General features: G+C 44.6%; 1 protein-coding gene across 1 annotated transcript in view; it reads left to right on the top strand.

The window, feature by feature from the left end:
- Positions 1–223: 223 nt before the first annotated feature.
- Positions 224–16,494, top strand: part of INA (internexin neuronal intermediate filament protein alpha) — a 31,289-nt gene continuing 15,018 nt past the window's right edge. Inside the window, exon 1 of the mRNA XM_068257515.1 lies at positions 224–1,548. Within this exon, the coding sequence (XP_068113616.1) occupies positions 499–1,548 (1,050 nt within the window). The 5' untranslated portion in view covers positions 224–498. The remainder of the gene's footprint in view (positions 1,549–16,494) is intronic.

Genomic DNA, 16,494 nt, shown 5'->3' with positions numbered 1-16,494 from the left:
GTTTAAAGAGAATTTCTGAACCGGTTTGAAAAAGAATCATAGGATTTAAGGGGGAGAGGTCTGCTTATGTAACAAGAGGCCGCTGTATGTTCCCATTATGCACATTTGCCACATAAGCCTGTACTTATTTTCTGTCAGAATTCCTCTCTAAGCTGGAGAGTGACATAGGGACACGAAGCTGATGGGGAAATCCCAGATATCAGGCACAGGGGGGCGCCCTATAAACAGTATTGCTGACATCAGCACTGCGGCAAAATGGACAGTTCCATTGCTGTTAGAAGTGTTCCGGTTAGTTCTACCTCTCTGGCCATCTGTTACTGAATATCTCCATCTGTGAAAACCACGGCTGCAGGAGGGAAAATCCCAGCTTTCATGCCAGGAAGAGGTTAAAGACTCGGCGTGCTGAAATCACAGTAAGGATTTTCTTCTCCAGCCATTGATGGTGCCTGGCAGTATAAAAGCAGAGCGCAGGTGTCCCTCCCTCATCCTCCCTCCAAGATGAGTTTCGGTTCAGACCATTACCTCTCCTCCTCGTATAGGAAGATATTTGGAGACCCACCCAGGTCGACCAGCCGCTTCGGGGGAAGTCCTGCTTCCTCCAGAACCACCATATCTGCTGGGTACAGGTCCCAGTCTGCGTCCCGCAGCAATGTCTCCTCAGCGCCTTCCTACAGGAGGTCTGGTAGAGCCGGTGGCTATTACTCTGGAGAAAACTTAGATATTACTCAAACTTCAGCCGTAAACAATGAATACAAAATCATCCGCACCAATGAAAAGGAGCAGATGCAAGGTCTCAATGACCGCTTTGCAATGTTTATTGAGAAGGTCCACAACTTGGAGCAGCAGAACAAAGTGTTGGAGACTGAGCTTGTCGCCTTGAGGCAAAGGCAATCTGAGCCCTCCAGGCTTGGGGAGCTCTACCAGCAAGAGCTCAAAGACCTCCGGGCACAGCTGGAGGACCTCAACGCTGAAAAAGCCCAACTTATCCTAGAGAGGGACAGCCTGGAGGATGATCTGCAGAAGCTAAAAGGGAAATATGAGGATGAAATAAGGATGAGAGAAGACACAGAGTACGCTCTGAAGACCCATAAGAAAGACGTAGATGATGCCACCTTGGCTAGGTTGGACCTGGAGAAGAAAGTGGAATCCCTGTTGGATGAGATCTCTTTTATGAGAAAAATCCACGAGGAGGAAATCACCGAGCTGATGGCCATGCTGCAAGCCTCGCAGGTCTCGGTGGAGATGGAGGTGTCTAAACCTGACCTCACCACTGCTCTGAAAGAGATCCGTTCACAGTACGAGTCTCTGGCAGCCCAGAACCTGCAGTCTGCTGATGTGTGGTACAAGTCTAAATTTGCCAACCTGAGCGAGCAGGCATCTCGCAGCTCCGAAGTGATCAGAGCCAGCAGAGAGGAGATCAATGACTACAGGAGGCAGCTCCAGTCCAAAACCATCGAGATAGAAAGCCTGCGAGGTACCAATGAGTCTCTGGACAGGCAGATCCAGGAGATGGAGGAGAGGCAAATAGCGGAGACTGCTGGGATGCAGGTAACATTCATATTGTGTACTAATTACACGTTGTAATGACTAGTCCCTTATAAGTTATCATAGAAGCACTAATTCCGATATGGAAGGTGTTAGCATTATCTGCCTGCCTGACCATGCTCTGAGTTTCTAGCCGTAGTCCCTCTCCGTGGTGCTGAAACTGGCTGATGGGCTGATTGCACTCGCTATTACATCCTCATAGTAAAGATGCTTCTGAATCCTGATCTCTGACTGCTTTAACTATAATATACATGGGGGAAAAGTATAAAACATTATACACCCGGATATTAATGGAGTTAGTTATAATAGGGGATGGATTATCCTAATGTCTACATCTTTCCCCCTCCTAAATACTGAAATTGAAAAAGCAGTGTGAGACAGAGGCCATTTATCATACATGAATACCCTTATGCAACAGATTCATTAAAGCACTTTGTGGTACATGGAAAGTAAGGATGCCAGGAGAGGAGGAGGGCAGGGAGTGGCAGCTCTAACAAAGACTTCACACAACTATCAGGGGAGCTTTTCAAAAGATATGACTTGAAAGGGCTTTGAAGACGAATTACTGTAATATTGCATTAAAGTGATTGGCTTTTAACAGCAGCCATGACGCCCAAGGTTACTGGTAGCATTATAATAAGCTAGCATGCCAGCTTTTGCCTTGGGAAGCCTACATTTATAATGTGATTGTTCAATAAAGGATAGGCTTTGTGGAAAAGACCTTGAAAATATAATTGAAGTGCTCAGTGTAATGTATATATACATATCCATTTGCCAGCACCACACAAGAGAATGACACTATATCAATTATTATTATGTGTGTCTAATAAAATGACTATTCTCTACATAAAATAATAATGGTAATAATCATCTGTTTTCCTTCAGCATAATTAAGCCATTTATATTTTATATGTATGATTATAAGGTATAGTATTCCTCTTCAAATTTTACTGAGGTTGGTAGGGCTCTTTTGAAAAAGTATAATAAATCTGTCAGTAAGCCTAAAGGCACAGCCACTTACACTGCCTGCAGTAAGAGATATCTGCAAATTACAGATAGTGTTTGTTGTTAGATATTTTTGAGAGATTATTTTAGAGTCACAGTGATCATGGGAGGTTGTTCCACCCATCATAACTTCAATCGCCATCTTAGCTAGGGAGTGGCACCTTAGTCTTCCTTAAATTAGTTTATCTGTGTGTAAGTTCTGCTATAGAAATGACATGATCCATGTATTCTGCTTTGGGGATGTAAGGTAGATGTTTAGATGGTTTTGTTTTGTCTGTAGTTTTACTTGTGTTTTATTGACATGGTAAGATATAATACAGAGGGGTTGATATTGCACTGCAGACTATTCTGGTGGTAAGATGTATAAAAAGTAAAGTATTGATTGTATTTGTTATACTGACCCATATTTGTGAATTCAGGAGCAGTTTTATCCTGCAAGGTGGAAAGATTACAGGGCTGACCAGAGCAACCAGTGAAAATAGCAGTTTCTTTTAAAGCTGAAATTGGATTGGTTATGCTGAGCAACTGCTCCAGTTTTTTGTACAGCTTGATAAATCAGTCCTTCTTGTAGGTGTTGAATGAAACATTGGACAAATAAACTTTTACAAAGAAACATTGCAGATAACTATGAATAAAAAGTGGGAAAAGCTAAATAGCCATTTCTGTCCCTGATTGGAGGTATTCAGTGTGCCAAATACAGGGAATTCACTGTACCTGAACCAAATAGAAATGTCACTTGCAACCTCTTTGGTAATTGAGGACCTTTGTATGTCTCAGGTGATTCATAGAAGCTGATAATAAGATAGATGGGGTGGAATATACAAGAGAATCCACTGTCATCTAAATAGTTCACAATTCACGCCATCCTCTTGAATGGCATTTAAGGCTTCCACTTAATGCACTGTATTTTAGGTCTGTGAAATATGTTTAAATTGACCTTGAAGTGACATGTAGTAGTATGATGATTGATATATATTAATATAGTATTTATCCTACTTAGAACTTGTCTGCTTTCCAACTCCCCTACCTTTGTAAGGGTTAATAATCCAGTGCTTTAAATCCCAGTCTCTCCTGGTCCACTGCAGCCATAGTAACTGCATATTCTCTTCCTAAAACCTAATACAAGGTAAGAAAAAAAAACCAAGACCTTCAGTGTGGCTGTGAGAAGTACTTTTGACATATCAGGAAAATAAATGCAAGTGGGAAAAGTTCAATATGTCGTAATGTATGTTTAGGTACTCAACAAACACAAGACACAAGAGTGGATGCCAGTGAGGCAGTGTACAGACCTAGATTTGTTACCTTTAAAATCTATATTAATACTATTCTAGGAGTCCTGATTAGGATTTGTGCTATAGATAGATGTTATAGTGCTATATATAGATGCTATAGTGTTATAGATACAAATTAATCTCATATAGTGCTATAGATAGAGGCTATAGTGCTATAGATACAAGTTAATCTCATATAGTGCTATAGATAGAGGCTATAGTGCTATAGATACAAGTTAATCTCATATAGTGCTATAGATAGAGGCTATAGTGCTATAGATTCAAGTTTATCTCATACAGTGCTATAGATAGATGCTATAGTGCTATAGATACAAATTAATCTCATATAGTGCTATAGATAGAGGCTATAGTGCTATAGATTCAAGTTTATCTCATATAGTGCTATAGATAGATGCTATAGTGCTACAGACAGGGGTGTTCCTAGAGTCCTTGGAGATCGGAGGCACCTGTGGGCACTAGGTGGGGGGGATTATGGCAAAAATGGGCGTGGTCATGCAGTGGGTGGGTGTGGCCATGGGTGTGGCCAAATGTACATGAACTTAGCTGCGGTGTAAGCTACAGATAACGGGCCTGCCCATCGAAATATTGGTCCCCCTGTCCTTTATTTAGATAATTTACAATCAGTATAGGCATAGATCAAAGACGTATACGCACATACAATTTTGATTGGCCAATCACTGACAAATTTTACCACCCCGTGCAGTAAGTGGGCCAACAGACAATGAATTTGATGAACAGAGCTAAAATTTGCTAATCAAAATTGTATGTGTGTACCAGGCTTTACAGCTAATACTGTACATACTGGAAATAGCAGGGATCAGCATACAATACAACTAGTTTACAATCAGTAAATGCACAGAGTAACACCTTATACTATACACACTGGGGGTAGATCAGCACACAGTGCAGGCACTAGAGAACAGCGTATTCTGTACATACTGTAGGCAGCAGAGATCAGCACACTGCAGCTAGCTAACGGGTGGATGACAAATTTACATGAACTTAGCAATGGTGGGACATTAGATTAGGACAGTGGTGGCGAACTTTTTGGAGGCCGAGCGCCCAAACTGCAACCCAAAAGTCACTTATCTATCGCAAAGTGGCAACAGCAATTTAAACTAAATACTGTACAAACGTTTTAACACATACATGAACAATATGGAAAATCCAAGTTGAAAATAAACTGTGAAGATAAACAATTCTACCCCTGAAAAAATGTATTCCTTTTTTTCAGAACCTCCCAGTTTTATTTTCTGTTTTAAAAAGCTAAAAAAGTAGGTTTAATGCTATTGTCTCATATGATGATGATTCAGCTTTTCCCATAGTCTCGCAGTTAGCAATCATGTGACCCCCAACAAAACAAATTAAGCAATCATGAGGCCCCTATCAAGACAAATTCAGCAATCATGAGGCCCCCAACAAGACAAATTCAGCAATCATGAGGCCCCCAACAAGACAAATTCAGCAGTCATAAGGCACATAAATAGACAGCATTTCACATAAATAGGCAGAATGCCCCCTTAATATGGTAGACACCTATCACCTGGCTTCTGAATTCTCCTCTACTGGCTGTTGTGCCTGGCAATACTGTTTTTGGCTGGATTAGGGATGATGTGTGGGCTGAAACGCCTGGCAGTGATGCTGTGGCCGGGTTGGTTGGCTGGCAGTGATGCTGTGGCCGATGCTGTAGCTGGGTTGGCTGGCGGTGATGCTGTGACCTGGCTGGCGGTAATGCTGGGCTGTGCTTGGCTGGTTGAAGTAAATGCTGGCCTGACTGGTGGTGATGTTGTGGCCTTTTTGACAGTGATTCTGGCTGGTGGTGATGCTGGGCTGGCTGGCCTGGATAGTTTAGGTAGCGACAGGTGCCCCCTAGTTAAGGTAGCGCCAGGAGTCCTCCAGTTTAGGTAGTGACAGGAGCCCCCCAGTCCAGGTAGTGACAGGAGCCCCCCAGCTCATTTAGTGACAGGAGCCCCCCAGTGTATGTAGTGACAGGTGCCCCCCAGTTCAGGTAGTGACAGGGACCCCCCAGTGTATGTAGTCACAGGAGCCCCCAGTTTAGGTAGAGACAGGCACCCCCCAGTTTAGGTAGTGAGTGACAGGGACCCCCAGGTTAGGTAGTGAGTGACAGGGACCCCCAGGATAGGTAGTGAGTGACAGGTATCCCCAGGATAGGTAGTGAGTGACAGGTGCCCCCAGGTTAGGTAGTGAGTGACAGGCGCCCCCCAGATTAGGTAGTGAGTGAAAGGCGCCCCCCAGGTTAGGTAGTGAGTGACAGGGACCTCCAGGTTAGGTAGTGAGTGACAGAGACCCCCAGGTTAGGTAGTGAGTGTCAGGGAACCCCAGGTTAGGTAGTGAGTGACAGGGACCCCAGGTTAGGTAGTTAGTGACAGGGACCCCCAGGTTAGGTAGTGAGTGACAGGGACCCCAGGTTAGGTAGTTAGTGACAGGGACCCCCAGGTTAGGTAGTGAGTGACAGGTGCCCCCAGGTTAGGTAGTGAGTGACAGTCACCCCCAGGTTAGATAGTGAGTGACAGGCGCCCCCCAGGTTAGGTAGTGAGTGACAGGGACCCCCAGGTTAGATAGTGGGTGACAGAGACCCTCAGGTTAGGTAGTGAGTGACAGGAACCCCCAGGTTAGGTAGTGAGTGACAGGCACCCCTCAGGTAAGGTAGTGAGTGACAGGGACAGTTAGGTAGTGAGTGACAGGCGCCCCCCTCACCTGACAGACAGCCAGCAGTGTGTCAGACCTCGATCAGCGGGCGACCCGACCAGTTAGAGCGGGTGGCGGGTGCACCATGCTGTATATGCGGAAGTGATGTCACTTCCACATATCAGCGGTGTCCGCTAGGTCCTAGCGCCCGCTCTAACTGGTCGGCCGGGAGGGGGCAGCGGGCACCCCTGGAAATAGATTGGGGGCACCCCAGGACATGTTGGGGGAACAGGCCCCCCTAAAATAGGGCTAGCAACGCCCATGGCTATAGATACATGTTTATCTCATACAGTGCTATAGATAGAGGCTATAGTGCTATAGATACATGTTTATCTCATACAGTGCTATAGATAGAGGCTATAGTGCTATAGATACAAGTTTATCTTATATAGTGCTATAGATAGATGCTATAGTGCTATAGATACAAGTTTATCTCATACAGTGCTATAGATAGATGCTATAGTGCTATAGTATAGATACAAGTTTATCTCATACAGTGCTATAGATAGATGCTATAGTGCTATAGATACAAGTTTATCTCATATAGTGCTATAGATAGAGGCTATAGTGCTATAGATACAAGTTTATCTCATATAGTGCTATAGATAGATGCTATAGTGCTATAGATACAAGTTTATCTCATACAGTGCTATAGATAGAGGCTATAGTGCTATAGATACAAGTTTATCTCATACAGTGCTATAGATAGATGCTATAGTGCTATAGATACAAGTTTATCTCATATAGTGCTATAGATAGATGCTATAGATACAAGTTTATCTCATATTTTTATTTCAGCTGAGTTTCGCTTTAATACTGTCCATTCTCCTTTAGAAATCATTTTCCTGTAAGAAATCCTGCCTTTTCCAGAGTTCAGTGTTTCTTAGCAATGAATCTTTTTCCGACCATTTTTTAACTTTGGCATGCTTTATAACTGAATGGCATTATATATAATTAGTATATTAATTCCAGATAGGTCACCTGAGATAAGCTCTGTGTAAGCACAATAGCTTCACTGGTATAATGTCTGTGATCATTGGCTGGTTGTGTGGTTGCAGTGTGGAATTATTAAGAAAACAAAAGATATTTGAGGTACGGTAATTCGATGTTGTAAAATAATACTTCTATCAGATGTTGGCTAGGACAGTGATAAGACAGCAGATGGTCACAGGGCCAGGTACAGAAACATGCCACTGACACATTTCTCCAGAAACAAAAATCTGCAAATGTAAACATAAGATGAATAAAAACGTTTTAGGCCCAGTGCACACCAAAACTGCTAGCAGATCGTCAAAACGCTAGCGGTTTTGGGAGCAGAGAGCCGATATTTTCCGGGTGCACACCGAGCGGATTTTGTATGTGATCCGCCAGCCGCATCCGCTTGAAAATCCGCGTGGCTAATGTATCTCTATGGGCTGGTGCACACCGGCGGTTTAAGGGTTTTTAGCAAGCCGCAAACGTGCAGCAAGAGGCACGTTTGCGGCTTGCTAAAAACCTCAAACCGCCGGTGTGCACCAGCCCATAGAGATACATTAGCCACGCGGATTTTCAAGCGGATGTGGCCGGCGGATCTGCCCAGTGTGCACTGGGCCTCAGAGATAGGCCTGGTGCACACCAGAGGAGTTTTTCTGAGCGTTTTGAGTTTTTAAATCTGCTGCTAATGTTATCCTATGTGTCTGTGCACACTGGAGCAATGAGGTTTTGTAAAAAACCCCATAGCATTACATTGGGAAGAGCTTTTAGAGGTTTCAAAAGCTCTTCCCAATGTAATGCTATGGTTTTTTTTTTTTACAAAACCTCATTGTTCCAGTGTGCACAGACACATAGGATAACATTAGCAGCAGATTTAAAAACTCAAAACGCTCAGAAAAACTCCTCTTGTGTGCACCAGGCCATAGTGATACTAGTGAGCCTGTTATGGGCATATCCTCATTCCATAATTATATTCTAATATTGCCAAATGCATAGATCAGTGCTGCATGAGCCCTTTTTATTAAATGTAATGATATCAAAAATGTCTGTTACATTTTAATTTGCAGCCAGCTTAGATTTTCCAAAATGTTGCAATGAGCTCAAATTGCTCTGCTTTGTAACCATGGCAATTGTGCTGTGCTTAAAATACAGATTGAACATGAACTGCCACTTTGCTGCAGGAGTTATAAGCTGCCAAGAGCAGTAGTCATTTTATGAATTTTCAACACCTGGATTATATCACTGATTAGCAACAAAGTCCTATCCTCCCGTTTCTATTGAAAACTCAGAGTAGGTGCACACATAACATAGTGGGAAAGGTCGCATTTTCTGTCAGGTGCGTTTAGTTTTTTGTGTGTGTTTTTATTGCGTTTCTTGTACGTTTGTGCTTTTTGCGGCATATGCATTTGTCATGTATTTTGCATATGTTTTTATGCGTTTGCAGTTCGCATATACAAATCGCATATGTGTTTTGTATGTGTTTTCATATTGTGTTTTATGTAAATCACTAGGAAGACAACAGGAAGCGGAAATACATCATAAAAAATTTAAAAAAGCGCACATAAAACGCATCAAAAACACATACAGAACGCAATACATTGCGTTTCCATTGACTTTTATTATATGCAACAAAACCAACATTTTAAAAACTCATACTATAAATCCCAGGTGTCTGCATTTTTTTCTGTGGCCTATTGACTAACATTGGTGCATAAAATGCAGCGTTTTACGCAACGCTAGCGTTTCTGCTATGTGTGCATCTAGCCTCAGTGGAAGGGTTTATTTTAACACACGTAAAAACAAAGTAAGCAAGCTAGAAAAAAAAAAAAAGTTTGCCGATAGGCCTTGCAAAGTTGCAATATATAAAATGGAACAGGATGTGTTGTGATTTTATTAAAAAAGAAAATAAAGAAATTTCCTTTAACATGTGCTCCATTAAACTTGTACAAGGTCATGAGCCTTTAATTGCATCCAATCAAGGGTGTTCAGATATAGCTGGAACCAGGTGAGAGGCGGAGTTTGGACAGAGCAGGTCTCCTCATCTGCAAAGGACAGCCACCACTGAAAGTTTAAGGCTTCTTGCACACCAAGACGTTGTGTTAGGTGGCACGTTAAGGTCGCATAACGTGCACCTAACACAACGTATGGTGCTGCAAAAGCCGACGGTAGAGTGAGCCGCGTTAGGCTGCTCGATGCCCATAATATCTCCCAGAGTGGCGCTGATTGGCCAGCGGGACCACGTGATGCGGAGCGAGACACTCCGCATCACGTGGTCCCGCCGGCCAATCAGCGCCCGCCAGTGCAGTGAATATTAAGTAGCCATGTGCGCGGCTACTGTAGCTGGCTCTCCCCGCCTCCTCCGCCCCCCACTGCGCATGTGCAAACAGTCTAACGCGGCTATAGCCGCTCCAACGCCGTAGCATGCTGCACTTTGCACAGAACGTGCAGCGTTACATGTAACGCAACGTGGGCTGTGTGAACAGCCCACTTGTGTTACATTGCTGTGCGTTGGGGGAGCGTTACAGGCGCACTAACGTGCGCCTGTAACGTCTTGGTGTGCAAGCAGCCTTAAGGAACGGTGGTAGTCATGTCATCACCACTGCACCAATCAAGATTACATTATTAAAGAACTGTTTCGTGATGATAAAGTGTTTTTGATAGTCTAGTGTAGGGACTCATCACCAGTCCTCAAGGGCCGTGTCCATGCCAGTGTTTAGAATAGGCAGAGAAATTAAGAAATGTTTTCTACTTGATTAACCACACCTTTCCTGATTCAGTCCCATCAATTAATTTGAGCTGTACCAAAAATGTGTGAGGACCTCAGCCCTTGAGGACTGGAGTTTAACCACTTGCCGACCGCCCACAGCCCATGGGCGGCGGCAAAGTGGATGCCTTAAGGACCGCAATACGCCTTAGGGCGTTGCGTCCTTTTCCTATGCCGGGGGAGCGATCGCGTCATTGATGACGCGCGCTTTCCCCGGCAACTGGCTCCGCCCACCCGCCGTAACATCCCGCCGGCCATACGGAAGCGCCGGCGGGATGTTAACCCCGCGATCGCCGCTACAAAGTGTATAATACACTTTGTAATGTATACAAAGTGTATTATACAGGCTGCCTCCTGCCCTGGTGGTCCCAGTGTCCGAGGGACCACCAGGGCATGCTGCAGCCACCCTAGTCTGCACCCAAACACACTGATCTGCCCCCCCCGCCCACTGATCGCCCACAGCAATCCTCAGACCCCCCCTGCCCACCCCCCAGACCCCTGTTTGCACCCAATCACCCCCCTAATAACCCATCAATCACTCCCTGTCACTATCTGTCAACGCTATTTTTTTTTTATCCCCCCCCCCTGCCCCCTGCCCCCTCCTGATCACCCCCCCACCCCTCAGATTCTCCCCAGGACCCCCCCAGACCCACCCCCCCCCTGTGTACTGTATGCATCTATCCCCCCTGATAACCTGTCAATCACCCATCAATCACCCATCAATCACCCATCAATCACCCCCTGTCACTGCCACCCAACAATCGGCCCCTAACCTGCCCCTTGCGGGCAATCTGATCACCCACCCACACCAATAGATCGCCCGCAGATCCGATATCAGATCACCTCCCAAATCCATTGTTTACATCTATTCTCTCCTCTAAACACCCACTAATTACCCATCAATCACCCATCAATCACCCCCTATCACCACCTGTCACTTTTACCTATCAGATCAGACCCTAATCTGCCCCTTGCGGGCAGTGGCGTAGCTAAGGAGCTGTGGGCCCCGATGCAAATTTTGCAATGGGGCCCCCCATGCACTCTATACATAACAATTTATACGGTGCACCAAAACCTGCCAATGACAACTACAGTCTCAGAGGTGCAAGAAGGGGATGGGGAACAGTTTGTTAATGATTAACCCTAATCAAAGTATCTATAGAAGTGATTATTATGAGCACAGGACCAATAGAGAGCTAATACTGTAGTTGAGGGAGGGCTCTTTGGGGCCCCTCTGGCCCAAGGGCCCCGATGCGGTCGCAACCTCTGCAACCCCTATTGCTACGCCCCTGCTTGCGGGCACCCAATCACCCGCCAACACGCTCAGATTGCCCTCTGACCCCCCCTTATCAATTCGCCAGTGCATTAATTACATCTGTTCTTCCCTGTAATAACCCACTGATCACCTGTCAATCACCTATCACCCATCAATCACCCCCTGTCACCCCCTGTCACTGCCACCCATCAATCAGCCCCTAACCTGCCCCTTGCGGGCAATCTGATCACTCACCCACACCAATAGATCGCCCGCAGATCCGACATCAGATCACCTCCCAAATCCATTGTTTACATCTATTCTCTCCTCTAAACACCCACTAATCACCCATCAATCACCCCCTATCACCACCTGTCACTGTTACCTATCAGATCAGACCCTAATCTGCCCCTTGCGGGCACCCAATCACCCGCCCACACGCTCAGATTGCCCTCAGACCCCCCCCCCCCCCCCCCTTATCAATTCGCCAGTGCATTAATTACATCTGTTCTTCCCTGTAATAACCCACTGATCACCTGTCAATCACCTGCCAATCACCTATCACCCATCAATCACCCCCTGTCACCCCCTGTCACTGCCACCCATCAATCAGCCCCTAACCTGCCCCTTGCGGGCAATCTGATCACCCACCCACACCAATAGATCGCCCGCAGATCCGACATCAGATCACCTCCCAAATCCATTGTTTACATCTATTCTCTCCTCTAAACACCCACTAATTACCCATCAATCACCCCCTATCACCACCTGTCACTTTTACCTATCAGATCAGACCCTAATCTGCCCCTTGCGGGCACCCAATCACCCGCCAACACGCTCAGATTGCCCTCTGACCCCCCCTTATCAATTCACCAGTGCATTAATTACATCTGTTCTCCCCTGTAATAACCCACTGATCACCTGTCAATCACCTGCCAATCACCTATCACCCATCAATCACCCCCTGTCACTGCCACCCATCAATCAGCCCCTGTCATTGCCACCCATCAATCACCCCCTGTCACTGCCACCCATCAATCAGTCCCTAACCTGCCCCTTGCGGGCAATCTGATCACCCACACACACCATCCGATCGCCTGCAGACCCGCAGTCAGATCACCTCCCAAGTGCATTGCATCTGTTCTCTCCTCTAAACACCCACTAATTACCCATCAATCACCCCCTGTCACTGCTACCCATCAGATTAGACCCCCATCTGCCAATAGGGTACCCAATCACCCGCCCACACCCTCAGACCCCAGCCCTGATCACCTCGCCATTGCATTACTTGCATCTATTCCCCCCACTAATCACACCTTGAGACACCCATCAATCACCTCCTGTCACTACCTGTCACCCCCTAGCACACCTACCCATCAGATCAGGCCCTAATTTGCCCCATGTGGGCTCCTGATCACTCGGCCAAACCCTCAGATCCCCCTCAGACCCCCTTCCGATCACCTCCCCAGTGCATTGAGTGCATCTATTTTCCCCTCTAATCACCCCCTGAGACACCCATCATTCACCTCCTGTCACCCCCCTAGCACTCCTATCCATCAGATCAGGCCCAATACAACCTGTCATCTAAAAGGCCACCCTGCTTATGACCGGTTCCACAAAATTCGCCCCCTCATAGACCACCTGTCATCAAAATTTGCAGATGCTTATACCCCTGAACAGTCATTTTGAGACATTTGGTTTCCAGACTACTCACGGTTTTGGGCCTGTAAAATGCCAGGGCGGTATAGGAACCCCACAAGTGACCCCATTTTAGAAAAAAGACACCCCAAGGTATTCTGTTAGGTGTATGACGAGTTCATAGAATATTTTAATTTTTGTCAAAAGTTAGCGGAAATTGATTTTTATTGTTTTTTTTTTTCACAAAGTGTCATTTTTCACTAACTTGTGACTAAAAGTAAAATCTTCTATGACCTCGCCATACACCTAATGGAATACCTTGGGGTGTCTTCTTTCTAAAATGGGGTCACTTGTGGGGTTCCTATACTGCCCTGGCATTTTAGGGGCCCTAAACCGTGAGGAGTAGTCTTGAAACCAAATTTCTCAAAATGACCTGTGAAATGCTAACGGTACTCATTGGACTCTGGGCCCCTTAGCGCAGTTAGGGTGCAAAAAAGTGCCACACATGGTATCGCCGTACTCAGGAGAAGTAGTATAATGTGTTTTGGGGTGTATTTTTACACATACCCATGCTGGGTGGGAGAAATCTCTCTGTAAATGGACAATTGTGTGTAAAAAAAATCAAACAATTGTCATGTACAGAGATATTTCTACCACCCAGCATGGGTATGTGTAAAAATACACCCCAAAACACATTATACTACTTCTCCTGAGTACGGCGGTACCACATGTGTGGCACTTTTTTACACCCTAAGTGCGCTAAGGGGCCCAAAGTCCAATGAGTACCTTTAGGATTTCACAGGTCATTTTGCGACATTTGGTTTCAAGACTACTCCTCACGGTTCAGGGCCCCTAAAATGCCAGGGCAGTATAGGAACCCCACAAATGACCCCATTCTAGAAAGGAGACAACCAAAGGTATTCCATTAGGTGTATGGCGAGGTCATAGAAGATTTTATTTTTTGTCACAAGTTAGCGGAATATGACACTTTGTGAAGAAAAACAATTCAAATCAATTTCCGCTAACTTGTGGCAAAAAATAAAATCTTCTATGAACTCACCATACTCCTAACGGAATACCTTTGGGTGTCTTCTTTGTAAAATGGGGTCATTAGTGGGGTTCCTATACTGCCCTGGCATTTTAGGGGCCCTAAACCGTGAGGAGTAGTCTTGAAACAAAAATGACCTGTGAAATCCTAAAGGTACTCATTGGACTTTGGGCCCTTTAGCGCAGTTAGGGTGCAAAAAAGTGCCACACATGTGGTATTGCCGTACTCGGGAGAAGTAGTATAATGTGTTTTGGGGTGTATTTTTACACATACCCATGCTGGGTGGGAGAAATACTTCTGTAAATGACAATCTTTTGATTTTTTTACACACAATTGTCCATTTACAGAGTTATTTCTCCCACCTAGCATGGGTATGTGTAAAAATACACCCCAAAACACATTGTACTACTTCTCCAGAGTACGGCGATACCACATGTGTGGCACTTTTTTGCACCCTAACTGCGCTAAAGGGCCCAAAGTCCAATGAGTACCTTTAGGATTTCACAGGTCATTTTGCGGAATTTGATTTCCAGACTACTCCTCATGGTTTAGGGCCCCTAAAATGCCAGGGCAGTATAGGAACCCCACAAATGACCCCATTTTAGAAAGAAGACACCCAAAGGTATTCCGTTAGGAGTATGGTGAGTTCATAGAAGTTTTTATTTTTTTGTCACAAGTTAGCGGAAATTGATTTTAATTGTTTTTTTCACAAAGTGTCATGTTCCGCTAACTTGTGACAAAAAATAAAATCTTCTATGAACTCACCATACTCCTAACGGAATACCTTGGGGTGTCTTCTTTCTAAAATGGGGTCATTTGTGGGGTTCCTATACTGCCCTGGCATTTTAGGGGCCCTAAACCATGAGGAGTAGTCTTGAAACCAAATGTCGCAAAATGACCTGTGAAATCCTAAAGGTACTCATTGGACTTTGGGCCCTTTAGCGCAGTTAGGGTGCAAAAAAGTGCCACACATGTGGTATCGCCGTACTCAGGAGAAGTAGTATAATGTGTTTTGTGGTGTATTTTTACACATACCCATGCTGGGTGGGAGAAATAACTCTGTAAATGGACAATTGTGTGTAAAAAAAATGAAAACATTGTCATTCACAGGGATATTTCTCCCACCCAGCATGGGTATGTGTAAAAATACACCCCAAAACACATTATAGTACTTCTACTGAGTATGGCAATACCACATGTGTGGCACTTTTTTGCAGCCTAACTGCGCTAAGGGGTCCAAAGTCCAATGAGCACCTTTAGGCTTTACAGGGGTGCTTACAATTTAGCACCCCCCAAAATGCCAGGACAGTGAACACACCCCACAAATGACCCCATTTTGGAAAGTAGACACTTCAAGGTATTCAGAGAGGGGCATGGTGAGTCCGTGGCAAATTTCATTTTTTTTTGTCGCAAGTTAGCAGAAATGGAAACCTTTTTTTTGTCACAAAGTGTCATTTTCCGCTTACTTGTGACAAAAAATAATATCTTCTATGAACTCACTATGCCTCTCAGTGAATACTTTGGGATGTCTTCTTTCCAAAATGGGGTCATTTGGGGGGTATTTATACTATCCTGGAATTCTAGCCCCTCATGAAACATGACAGGGGGTCAGAAAAGTCATAGATGCTTGAAAATGGGAAAATTCACTTTTTGCACCATAGTTTGTAAACGCTATAACTTTTACCCAAACCAATAAATATACACTGAATGGGGTTTTTTTTTATCAAAAACATGTTTGTCCACATTTTTCGCGCTGCATGTATACAGAAATTTTACTTTATTTGAAAAATGTCAGCACAGAAAGTTAAAAAAATCATTTTTTTGCCAAAATTCATGTCTTTTTTGCTGAATATAATAAAAAGTAAAAATCGCAGGAGCAATCAAATAGCACCAAAAGAAAGCTTTATTAGTGACAAGAAAAGGAGCCAAAATTCATTTAGGTGGTAGGTTGTATGAGCGAGCAATGAACCGTGAAAGCTGCAGTGGTCTGAATGGAAAAAAGTGCCTGGTCCTTAAGGGGTAGAAAGACTGTGGTCCTCAAGTGGTTAATGTCTCTGGTCTAGTGGGAGGGTGATGAAGACATAAGATTAATACAAAATTTCATTGAGCAGGGACTTCAAAGAAAATGCAAATGACAACTATAATTAAAGGGAACCCGAGGTGAGAGTTATATGGAGGCTGACATATTTATCTCCTTTTAAGCAATACCAGTTGCCTAGCTGTCCCGCTGATCCTGTGCCTCTAATACTTTTAGCCATAGACCCTG

This window comes from Hyperolius riggenbachi, chromosome 10, assembly GCF_040937935.1.
Source record: "Hyperolius riggenbachi isolate aHypRig1 chromosome 10, aHypRig1.pri, whole genome shotgun sequence".
In the NCBI taxonomy this organism is placed as follows: Eukaryota; Metazoa; Chordata; class Amphibia; order Anura; family Hyperoliidae; genus Hyperolius; species Hyperolius riggenbachi.
This window is presented reverse-complemented; position numbering and strand designations above follow the sequence as displayed.